The 12,727-nt window shown below is 48.3% G+C and overlaps 1 protein-coding gene across 1 annotated transcript; it reads left to right on the top strand.

The window, feature by feature from the left end:
* Positions 1–6,920: 6,920 nt before the first annotated feature.
* LOC101786070 (peroxidase 19) lies at positions 6,921–10,088 on the top strand. The gene is made up of 3 exons (XM_004969414.3): positions 6,921–7,313; positions 7,410–7,625; positions 9,075–10,088. The coding sequence occupies exons 1-3, from the start codon at positions 7,014–7,016 to the stop codon at positions 9,657–9,659; spliced, it is 1,101 nt and encodes a 366-aa protein (XP_004969471.1). The 5' UTR covers positions 6,921–7,013; the 3' UTR covers positions 9,660–10,088.
* The last annotated feature ends 2,639 nt before the right edge of the window (positions 10,089–12,727 follow it).

The following is a 12,727-nucleotide window of genomic DNA, read 5'->3' on the forward strand; positions in this document are numbered from 1 at the left end:
TGTAATAGTCTATATTTAACACTTCTAATTAGTATTTAAACATTCGATGTGACCGGGGCTAAAGTTTAGCCATTGGAACCAAACACCCCTAAGTGTGAGGAAGAGCCCACAATCCACGGTCTAGAGGTTGTCAAACCACTACCGGTTTTTAGATCTACAACTTTAATAATTCAGCTTTCTGCACGATCCATGTACATAAAGTTATCTGTTTCATTCATCTAAGAAAAACGAAATTGCCTTCGGATCGACACGATGGATTGCCTGATTCAACCTTCAAGTACGACAAAGAGTACAAAGCATGATTCATGCAAGACCCTCTTTCCCACTGCAGTCAGCCATTTGTGTCCATATCTCTCGTACCCATACCCCCGCAGTCCTCGACAGTCAGACCACGCCCACAGTTTCCAATCCCCAGGGAATCATGGATCCAATTGCATTGGGAAAAAAGAAAAAGCTTGTGGTTATTTCTGGTGCTCTAGTATAGTACCTTACCAGACTCGACAGTGTACGATACATGTGCATCCGCATATAGGCTGCGTGTTAGAATTAGCTATGATCTCATGTACCCGAGATACATCTTGTTGGACTTGGTCTCTATGATGTAATATGAGCATATTGTTGCGCAGGTTTAGATAGAATTAGAGATAGTATGCTTGGCTTGCAAGATGAGTTGTATTGGAGATAAAATCTTGTAAATATTTGGCTATTGACCCTATATAACAAGGATCCGTGGGGACGTCGAGTTTGGCAACCACGTTTACCAAATTTCACATGATAATCAAAGCATCCTCTTCCTAAGATACATCTACATCCTCCAAAGTATCCATGGCGTCCTCATTGTCAGCCTCGCCGATCCACCTCGACTGTCTCGGGGAAACTTACCTGAGACAATCATCTCCTATGGAAGTCGCAGTTCCTACCAGCAGTTCGTGGCGCTCAGCTCGTGGGGATTCTTGAAGGAACCTCCCTGCTGCCACCCAAGACGTTGGAGGTCATGAAGGACACCAAGAAAACTATTGTTCCCAATCCCGAGTATGACTCGTGGCTAGCCAAGGATCAACAACTATTGAGTTACCTACTAAACTCCATCACCAAGGATGTGTTGGGGCAGGTGACCTCCGTGACTTCATCAGCTGAAGCATGGAGCATGCTGGAGGTCATGTTCTCAGCGCAGACCAGAGCTTGCGTGACCAATCTACTCATGCAGCTCTCTACTCTCAAGAAGGGTAGCATGTCGTCCACAACCTTCATCAACAAGATGCGGGCAATCAAAGATGAGCTCGCTGCTGCAAGGAAAATCGTCGACGACAATGAGGTGGTCTCTCATATTCTCAATGGCCTTGATTATGATTATCATCCGTTTGTTGCTTCAGTAATTGGACGTTCAGATCCCATCCCCTTGAATGATCTCTACTCATGGCTTTTGGCCTATGACTACCGTCTGGAGTTGTATCAAGATGGCGGTCAATACCTCCGCCAATGCTGCCTACCGTGGACGAGGAGCCCCTTGTGGCTACGGCAATAATGGAAATCATGGGCAAGGGCACAATGGTGCAAATCGTGGAGGATCAAGTCATGGAAGCAAAAGCTCGAGCCCAAGTATGCCCAAACAAGGAGGATAGACCAACAAGGTGGTTTGTCAAATTTGCAAGAAGGTGGGACTTGAAGCCCCAAGGTGTTGGTACCGCTATGATGATGAGGAAGATCAACATCAATACTCAAGGACAGTAGGAGCAGCTACAATTTTACATACCCTTAGTAGCAATCTACACTTAAATAATATCCTTCATGTTCCTAATGCTAGCAAGAATCTTGTTTCCATTCACAAATTAGCTCGAGATAATCATGCCTTTCTTGAATTTCATCCAAAGTTCTTTCTCATTAAGGATCAGGAAACAAAAAAAGTCCTGCATCAAGGTAGATCACGTGGTGGTTTCTATCCTCTAGTAGCACATCCTTCAAGTGGAGGTCTCAAGAAGCAAGTCCATGGAGTCAGTGAGTCGTCAACATCTAGATGCCATAGTCGTTTAGGTCATCCTGCTCTTTCCATTGTTGAGAGGGTTCTTAGTAATAATAAGCTTCTTTGTGCTACTGATTTAAATTTTGAGTCAGTTTGTGATGCTTTTCAAATGGCCAAGAGCCATCAAGTTACCTTATTCAAGATCAGATAGTATTTCTAAGGATCCTCTTGATTTAATCTTCTCTGATGTGTGGGGTCCTGCCCTAGTTTCTATTGGAGGTATGCCCTAGAGGCAATCATAGAGATGATGATATTTGATTGTATCCATGATTTGTATATTGTGTTTATTGAATATCCATTAAAGGCTACTTGAATTCATCTGCAATTATGTGAATTGTATGTGGAACTCTTTACTTGTATGGTTATTATAAAGTTGTCCCTAGTTGGAGTTCATGTGAGGACACACATGAATATTAGACTAGTACATGTATTAGTTGATGACTATGTTTCACAAGTCATGGACATGGAGATGTCAAACTAATAATGTAGGTATATGTGGAGACATATGCTAGGACTGACCCAACACGAGAAGTAGTTCTCTCTTTACACGACATGTACGCTTTGTTCTTGGACCTGAGATTGTCGCATGTACTCAAGATGTGGATCGACTTACTTAGGGGCTATCAAACGCTACACCGTAACAGGGTAGTTAAAAAGGTAGCTTTCAGGTTTGTCGAGAAGCATGCTGTGAGGCATGGTCAATCAAAATGGAATTTGCCCCTATCTGATTGAGAGAGATATCTCTAGGCCCCTCGAGTGATCGGATCCGAAAATGCATGGCCATGCTACGTACAGTTAAGAGTTAACCTACAAAGGGATTTTGAATCACAGGATCGAGAAAGAGCGGTCGGCTTGAAGCTAGACCAAATATCGTGAGGTAAAGGGAATATCATGTACGTGATGTTGTGATGGTTCGTCTGATATGATCTTCATGTGCGTATAGGAGTTGGCACGTCTTGCTAGAGGCCGCTACCGACTATTGGGCCTAGTAGGAGTACTTGGGCCATGTCTATACGTATCAGAACCCATAGGGTCTTACACTTAAGGGGCTGGAAGCCCAATTCGAATATGATTCGAGTTGGATCAGATTTAGAAGTACTAAAGGGCCTCGGACCCAGAGGCCCATCAGGAACCTCTATAAATAGAGGGGTGGGGCGCCCTAGGGTTTCATCCCTTTGGCCGAAAACACATCTGCCGCGCCTCCCATGCCCTTGCCCTGTTGCAACCCGCGGACCTAGCAGTCCGTCTTGCGACGCTTCCTCCCTGCACGTGTGGATACCTTGGAGGTGTTGCACCTGCAGCACTTGGACGAGCCGACGACGAGCCGCAGCACGAGGACGACCTTGCTGCACGTGGACGAGCTGCTGAGGAGCTGCTCGACGTTGACATGATCGACTACGTGTCCGACTATGCTGATCAACTTCGCTGCCCCGACACGATTCTACATCTTCCGCACTAGTGCGTCGAGTGGTAATCCCGTGATCCATATACGACAGTTTTCCTGATTTACACGGTAGAAAAATTTTATTTTGCGCTAGCGTAGCCTACATCGTATGCTAACAGTTTCTACCAGCCGACATACTTGCTATGTGAGCTTTATTGTTGGTTTTAGCAAATATACTTGGATATATCTTCTCAAAAAGAAGTATAATGTTTTTCAAGTTTTTCGAAACTTCCAAAATTTAGTTGAGAGACAATTTAATAAAAAGATCCTTGCCATGCAATCTGACTGGGGTGGAGAGTATGAAGGTTTAAATTCCTTCTTTCAACAAATTGACATCCATCACCGAATCTTCTGCTTGCATGCTCATCAACAAAACGGTGCTGCTGAGAGGAAGCACCATCATATTATCGAAGTTGGCCTTTCCCTTCTAGCTAATGCATCCATACCTTTGAAATTTTGGGATCATGCCTTCTTGACAGCAACCTACCTCATAAATATCCTTCCTAGTAAAGTTATTGAAGATGAGACTCCAATTAAGAAGCTCCTGAATGACACACCGGATTACAACTCTTTGCGAATTTTTGGGTGTGCTTGTTGGCTAAATTTGAGGCCCTACAACAATTGAAAGCTGTCCTTTCGCTCTATCCGTTGCGCCTTCTTAGGATATAATGCCATGCACAAAGAATTCAAGTGTTTGATGAGATCTATTTTCCCTTTGCTCACCTTCATCCAAATGTTGGTGCTCAACTCAGAAAAGAAATCATTCTCCTTCCTGAATATCTTCACAATCTAGGGGGTGTAGATTGTCCTGACTCTATTATTACTAATGTTGATACTAATCAAAACTCCGAGGGAGAAACACATGATTTTTCTGCAGACAATACGGTGCTCAATGGAGGCTGGACAGCAGCAGCAATGGATTCCTAGGGCGCAGACAATCCGAACGCCGGATCCAATGGAGATCCTCGAGGACCCGCAGAAGAATCTAGCGCGTGATCCCATGCTGATCCGCTGCCAAGCATGTCGGCGTCCACCTCCGCCCCGACAGCTCCTCCTCGCACTACGGGAACACAATCTCGCCCGCGTCCGCTATGCCCACTCCGCCGTCCGCTCCGCTGTTGCCGTGTGGCGCGCTGCACCCTCCACTATCGGCATCGCCCACAGTTCCAGGTGGATCTTCTATGCCCGCACGATCCCGCTGTGGAAGCTTCATCAGAAACGCTGGAAATTTCACCAGAGCTGGCGCCATTGCTTCGCTGGAGCAGGCTATAGTCAGGCATTGTCAAACCTAAAAAGTTCATAGATGGAACAGTAAGGTATGGTCATTTTTGCAGTACTGGTGAGCCTAAAAGCTTACAGGAAGCTCTTGGTGATCCTAAATGGAAAATGACTATGCAAGAAGAATACATGGCACTTCAAAGGAACAAGACATGGCATCTTGTAGAAAACAAGAAAGGTAACAATATAATTGATTGTAAATGGGTATTCAAAGTTAAGAAGAAATCGGATGGGACTATAGACAGGTATAAAGCTCGTCTGGTACTTAAAGGTTTTCGCTAACGATATGGTATTGATTATGAAGATACATTTAGTCATGTTATTAAAATTGCTACTGTTAGACTTGTGTTATCAGTTATAGTGTCTAGAGAATGGTGCCTCAGGCATTTAGATGTACAGAACGTGATTCTACATGGTGTTCTTGAAGAGGATGTGTATATGAGACAACCACCAGGCTTTGAAGATGCTGCTGCTCTACACCTAGTATGTAGGCTTGATAAAGCAATCTATGGGTTAAAGCAGGCGCCTAGGGCCTGGTATGCAAGGTTGAGCTCCAAACTTATTGATCTTGAGTTTAACATATCTAAGTCAGATACCTCATTATTTATCTACCACAAGTCTAGAATAGCAATCTATATGTTGATCTATATTGATGACATTATCGTGACAAGTTCAAGTGAGAATGTTGTTGCTGCATTACTACAAGATTTGAGGAAAGAATGTGCTTTAAAAGACTTGGGTGATTTACATTATTTCTTGGGTATTGAAGTACAACGTGACAGCAGTGGTTTGGTGTTGTCTCAAGAAAAGTATGCTCATGAGATATTGACTAGAGTAGGGATGTCAAAGTGTAAACCTTCACCAACACCTTTGTCAACTACAGAAAAGCTCTCGGCACATGAAGGAAAGTTGCTTTCAGCACAAGATAGCACTCATTATCGAATTATAGTTGGAGCCTTACAATATCTTACTCTCACAAGACCAGATCTTGCTTTTTCGGTTAATAAGGTTCGTCAATTTCTTCATGCACCTACTTCAATGCATTGGATAGCTGTTAAAAGGATACTCAGGTATGTTAAGCATATGATGGAGGTTGGCTTGTACATTCAACGATCCAGAACATTCTTACTAAGTGCCTTCTCAGATGCGGATTGGGGAGGCAGTGTTGATGATCGACGATCGACAGGAGGATTTGCTGTGTTTCTTGGTCCCAATCTTATTTCTTGGAGTGCCAGAAAAAGCAACTGTGTCTAGATCAAGCACTGAAGCAGAGTATAAAGCTATGGCTAATGCTACTGCAGAATTAATTTGGATGGAGTATCTTCTTGCAGAACTTGGCATGCAACTTGATCAAGTGCTGTGTTTATGGTGTGATAACTTGGGAGCGACATATCTATCGGTAAATCCTATTTTTCATGAAAGGGCCAAGCATATTGAGATAGATTTTCATTTTGTTAGAGAACGAGTTTCTAAGAAACAATTGGAGGTACGACTGATATCTACTAATGATCAGTTAGCATATGGATTTACTAAACCGCTGCCGGTCAAGAAGTTTGAAGACTTTAGAAGCAATCTAAATCTCAAGAATAGAAAGAGTTTAGATTGAGAGAGGCTGTCAGAATTAGTTATGATCTCATGTACCCAGATAAATCTTGTTGTACTCGATCCCTATGATGTAATATGAGCATATTGTTACGCAGGTTTAGATAGAGTTAGAGATAGTTTGCTTGGCTCACAAGATGAGTTGTATTAGAGATAAACTCTTGTAAATCTTTGGCTATTGACCCTATATAACAAGGATCCGTGGGGACGCTGAGTTTGGCAACCACGTTTTCCAAATTTCACAGCGTTCGTACATACTCCATACGTAGTAGACTAGTAGTATCACCTCTGTGACTGAGCGCAGTAAAAATTCGGCCAAGGCTACGAGCACGCACAGTCAACTACTGTCTGGCGTCTACCGTGGTAATCCTCTGTCCCTGCCGCGACCGCGGCCGGTTTCCTCCCCTTCACGGGAGCGCAGTATCGCCCGGATGCGGCCAACCTCGCCACCGCCGCACCCACATGCGCCCGCCTTCCACTGTTTGTCCGCACACCTGCAAACAAGGCCCCCCTTTCCCTCGCTTGTCTCCGCTCGCGCGCGACGCCGCTACCGGTTGCGGGATAAGACAGCCTTGTCGCTCACCCTGGTGCGTGTGCTTCGACACTTCGTCGTCCAACACACACTTTCATTTCTCTCCGCGCCGTAGCAAACTAGTTAGTAGTAGCGCGATGGATTCCTCTCGAGGCACCCGCATCCGCCGTCGCGTCACCTTGTTCCTCCTGCTGCTCGTCGCGTCGTCCCTCGTCGGGACGTCGCGCGCCAGGGAGGCGCAGCCGCTGCCGACCGCGGCGGCCGGCGGTGGGAGCAGGCGGGCGCCGGAGCGGCACGGGCTGTCGCTGGACTTCTACGCCAAGACGTGCCCCGCGGTCGACCAGATCGTCGCCAGCGTCACCGCCGCACGGTACAAGGACTTCCCCGCCGCCGGACCCGCCGTGCTCCGCCTCTTCCACCACGACTGCTTCGTCGAAGTACGTTGTAAATCCTTGAGTAATACAAGCTCGCATTGTGTGTAATTATATATAGTTATCATTGATTCTGATGTGAATTGCACGCGCTTGACGCAGGGCTGCGACGCGTCCATCCTGATCGCGCCGACGGCGGCCGGCGCGGCCGCGAGTGCGGCGCCCACGGTGGAGCGCGACATGGAGGAGAACAAGAACCTGCCGCAGGAGGCGTTCGACACAGTGGAGCTGGCCAAGGCCGCCGTGGAGAGCAAGTGCCCCGGCGTCGTCTCCTGCGCCGACGTCCTCGCCCTCGCCGCCAGGGACTACGTCCAGCAGGTACGTATAGTATATACCTGCGCAAGCCGACCGAGAGAGCCTTGGGCTCCGGCGACGGCGAGACTGTTTTTGAGTAACGTACAGTATTATGCAACCGAAAGCAGGAGCAGTCTGAGGCTGTGAGCCTTGAATTCCGGCGAGAGAAACCGACGTGGCTCTCTAGCGCAGCAGCCGGGCTTGCAAGTTGCAACTGAAACGCAACCGCCAGTACTTAAAGTTGGTAGGGGTACATTGGCAAGATAGGACCAGAGCGAGAGGCGACGCCGGGGACGGGCCGGGCAAGAAAAGTTTTACCTGCTTTGGTATGCTTTTTGCACTGCATGCTGAAAAAGGCGCAGCCGGCCACTGCACAGTGCCGGTGGCCGGCGTGTGAAAAAACGTCGTTAGGAACAGGGCGTGTGTTATTAGCTTGGGTCATTAAGCAGGCCGGTCAGGTGCGCTGATCATGATTACGTGACCGTAAAGATAATCGCACCGTGTTTATCCTATCCTTTCAGCAAGGTTCTGCAACTGCCATATTGATCATCATTCATCGTAGTAGTAGCACTACTCTGTGGTCGGTGATATATCTCGCCATCAGTAGGGCTTGTGGCTTATGGGCTTGTGCCTATTGCCTATACAAAAGCAGATTAGGACGATCAATGGCTTTTAATTCACGTTACGTAACGGGAATTTAACTGGCACGAGTAGAACACTGTCTGCACCATTTTTAATTTGTTGATTTTGCGTTGTCTGAACAGTTACCTGATCTGGTAGGCGCTACCGGCTATGGAGACAAAATGTCGGCTAATTCCATTTGGGCTAACCTTGGAGATTCGCCACTCTCTTGGATCCTGGTCGCAAGGCACCAAAGATTTGCCTCAGCCGTGTCAATGCCAGCTGATTTGGTGCTGCCACGAGCTAATTTAGGGCCACATGTGTGGTGTTCTATACGTGTCGCACACTCTCACTGCCACGGCAAATACCTAACCATCACAGGTGACGCTTGACAGGTGGTCTTAGGCTCTTAGCCCCGTCCATCAGCCTCTGAGCAGGTCAAGTGGCGTCTTCTTCCCTCCCTCGCAATAGTCAAGCGTCCAACCTGGCCCTCGCTTTGTTCTGTAGCACGGGCAGCCGTCTCTGGAATCGGCCCGCGCATCTTTCCGGACCACGTTGCCTTGCTAGGTCCTAACCTAGGAAAATGCCCAATCCTGCAGCAGTACTACAGCAAAATGAAACCTACGGCTCATACTTTTTGTTCATTTTTTTTCTCTCGTTTGGAGGACACGAACATTTCCCAAAATTTATTTTGAGCCTAAAAAAGAGAGTGGTGATTGGTTTGACTAACATCGTTTTTGAAGGGGAAAAAAACTAATCCACGCCCTAAAGGGCTAAAGGCCGCGGACCTAGTTGGTTGGGCCCAACAATAAGAGCCCGTCACAATTTGATTGACCTTCTGTTACTACGCAGGCTGGTGGGCCGTACTACCCGGTGAAGAAGGGCCGGAAGGACAGCAAGGTGTCCCTGGCGGGGAAGGTCCGCGGCAGCCTGCCCCGCTCCAACTCGACGGTGGACGAGCTCCTCCGCGTGTTCGCCGGCAAGGGCCTGGGCACGGCGGACCTGGTGGCGCTCTCCGGCGCGCACACCGTGGGCTTCGCGCACTGCGTCCACGTGCTGGGCCGCATCTACGACTTCCGCGGCACGCGGCGGCCCGACCCGCTCATGGACGCCCGCCTGGTGAAGGCGCTCCGCATGTCGTGCCCGTCCTCGGGCGGCAGCGCCCGCGTGGTGGTGCCCTTCGACGTGAGCACCCCGTTCCAGTTCGACCATGCCTACTACGCCAACCTGCAGGCGCGGCTGGGCCTGCTGGGGTCGGACCAGGCGCTGTCCCAGGACCCGCGGACCAGGGCGATGGCGCAGGAACTCGCCGGCAACAAGACGCGCTTCTTCCAGGCGTTCGTGGCCAGCATGGACCGGATGGGATCCATCCGGATCAAGAAGGGCAGGAAGGGGGAGATCAGGAAAGTCTGCAGCCAGCACCTGCTTGCAGTCTGATCTCCATCGTCGTCGTCCCCGGCTTGTATCCGACGATCCCGTACGTCGTCGGTCAGTGTCAGTTGATCAGCGAGTGGCAGCATATACAGGAAAAGATAGCTCGCGTTTGGGGAGCTCCTTTGCATTGCGTGATGATTAGTGCTTAGTTTAGAGCAGCTATCTTTGCTGTATATGGCAGTTTAGAAAGTAGCTTTTCAGGTTTTTGTGTCGCGTGTTTGTGCAGGAAATGCAGGTGTCTAGGCAGGCCTCTCTCTTCTGTCGTGTGCTTTCCCTCTTGGTGTGCTCTCCTTGGGCGTGCCAATTACACGCCTGCTTTTGTGATTGTGAGTGCGAGCGTGAGTGTGTTCCATTTGTTTGATTAGACTGCAGAGTGCAGAGCAGAGAGTACGTGTGTGCAATGAGCAGAGAGTACGTGTGTGCAATGACCAACGATCTCTCTTTGTCGGCTTCAGTAAACAATCGATCGATGCTAGGCCATGTTTAGTTACTCCCAACTTCCAACTTTGACACTATGCAAAAAGAAGATTCCCCATCACATCAAACTTGCGGTACATGTATGGAGTACTAAATGTAGATGAAATTAAAAAGTAATTGTACAGTTTTGTTGTACTTTACGAGACGAATCTTTTGAGCCTAATTAGTTAATATTTGGACAATAATTCACAAATACAAACGAAACGCTACAGTGTGCTACAGTGCTGTAACAGTAATTTGGCACCTCCCAAATTGGCCAACTAAACAAGGCCCTAGTCAGAGTATGGTGATGAGCTTGAAGATGCTGCATGGTGCAGGGCAACATTGCAAGTGAGCCAAAGCTAGTCAACAAAGGCCGTGCATCCTGACAGGGTGGTCAAAATGGCAAACACGCACTTCCACCCGTGCAGTTCCGGAAAGGAGGTCGAGGATCGAAAAGGACATGGCACCAATGGTCACGGGCCACATCAATCTACCGTGCTCAACTTTGGGGTGCTAAAATTACTGTAGCAACACTGTAGCGTTTTGTTTGTATTTGTGAATTATTATCCAAATATTGACTAATTAGGATTAAAAGATTCGTCTCGTAGAGTACAACAAAACTGTGCAATTAATTTTTGATTTCGTCTACATTCAGTACTCCATGTATGTACCGCAAGTTTGATGTAATGGAGAATCTTCTTTTTGCATAGCGCAGATGCTAAGGGCGAAGGCGACGGCCCCGACCCGAGCGAGTAAATGGAAAAGCTGATCCAGGTAGGGCGCAAAATCAATGGAGGGAGCACACGCACACGCCCCTGCGCCGCGTAGGCAGGCAGGCAGAGCCTAAGCGGATAGCGTCCTGTGGCCCTAGCCCCGGCCGTAGCGATGTGAAGTCCCGTCGGCAGATCCTACGTTTTGCCTCCTGCTGGATATCTCCGTCCGCCGGCCACGGGCAGTTGGGCACGAGCGCGCGCACGCGCCATGCGTCCCCGTGCCATGACCCTGACCCCTGCCGTGTTGACGACAACGGCAGACCGGACCTGCTTGACGAGAGAGACTGACGAGAGAGAGACACGGAGAAAGAGAGAGGGGAAGGGTCAGTCATTCAGTCAAAGAAGGTAGGCAAAGGCAAAGAGGGCGTCCGGCTGGTCTGCCGACGCCGGACGGGAAGGACAGTCATGTCCTGTGCTACGACATTCGTAGGCGCCGCGCAGCAGATGGATAGGACATAGGAGTAGCTCTCTCTCCTCTGTGTTTGGCTCTTCGGTTCCAGTTCGCCTTCTCTGTTCTCTCTCCTGCGCATGTGTGTGCAGCAGCGCTGTCTGGCTTTCTGGCCAGCCGCGGCGGCAGGGGGGTGGGGGCCCTGGTCTGGCTGCTCCCCTGCGGCACGGGAGCGGCCTGCCCGCACGTAACCTTGTGTATCGTGTCCCCCGCCCATGCGCGCGCGCGCGCCACAGTGCCAAACAGCGTCGGCACAGTGCGGTGCAGGAGCAGGAAAGACTGGGGAGTGAGATCGACCGGCCGAGGAAAAAAGCGCGATGCGTGCCGGTGCCCGGCTCCGGCCGTGCGCCTAGATCTGCGCCGCGCGCGACCGACACGCCAGTGCAGGCCGTCCTCTGGTCCCCATCTCCCCGGCGCCTCGGTGGATTTTAATCTCTGTTTTTTTGGCTTTATTTGTCCACGACCTGGCCCAGCGCATTCCATGCATGATGTCCGAATTACTTGCGTCGTCTCGGTACCTGTCCGCTTCTGTTAAGAACAGCGCAATCCGAAGCTTCCTTGATGGAAACATGTACTCCGTACATTGTACTACTAAACTGCAGCCTGCAGGTGCACAGCGAGCGCACCGGCGTGTTTGCTATTGCATTTTATGTCACGTTTCTGTACATCCACGATCCAACTACACACACGCAAACACGATTTCTAGATCAGCAAAGCGGTGTCCCCGTAATTTAAAATGTGCTACTTCCTTACGAACTAGCTAATTGGTTTTTCATAGACGTCATGTATATTAAAAATGGGTAGGGTATATGTTAGCCACTCGATTTCTCCTTATATTACTGGCAATTGTTCTTTTTTAAAATGATGAAAACATTGTTTTACTACATTTGTTGATCATATGGGAAAGCACATTTGGTGCTCTGAGTTGCGGTTGCATGAATTTCAAATCTTGGTGTCCACATTTTCAAAAGATAAATTATGGTCTGCATTACTAGTTACTGTGCAAAAATCAGAGAATATGTTAGTATATATAAAAAAACCGCACACCATGTTGACCAATTGTAAATGGGAAATGTGATTTAAGCTCAACAAAAACTATAAGTTGGCACATAGATGACACATTTGTATCATTGATGTAGCAGCCCATCACAAATCACTAGTGCTTCAAAACATATGTAGGACCCGGACATTATAGGACATCGTTTCTTTCTTAAAGGACTTGTGTCACTGTATACGTAATATATGTTGACATCAGAAAATGCATTCGTTGTCTTGTAAAAGTTGCGAGTCCATCACCTTATCCAATTTGTTTCAAATCCAGATTCTCAAATCTTAAAACATATGAAATGACTAATAAGTTCATGTGCATCCATAGCTAGTGCAAAGTATGG

This window comes from Setaria italica, chromosome V (assembly GCF_000263155.2).
Source record: "Setaria italica strain Yugu1 chromosome V, Setaria_italica_v2.0, whole genome shotgun sequence".
NCBI lineage: Eukaryota > Viridiplantae > Streptophyta > Magnoliopsida > Poales > Poaceae > Setaria > Setaria italica.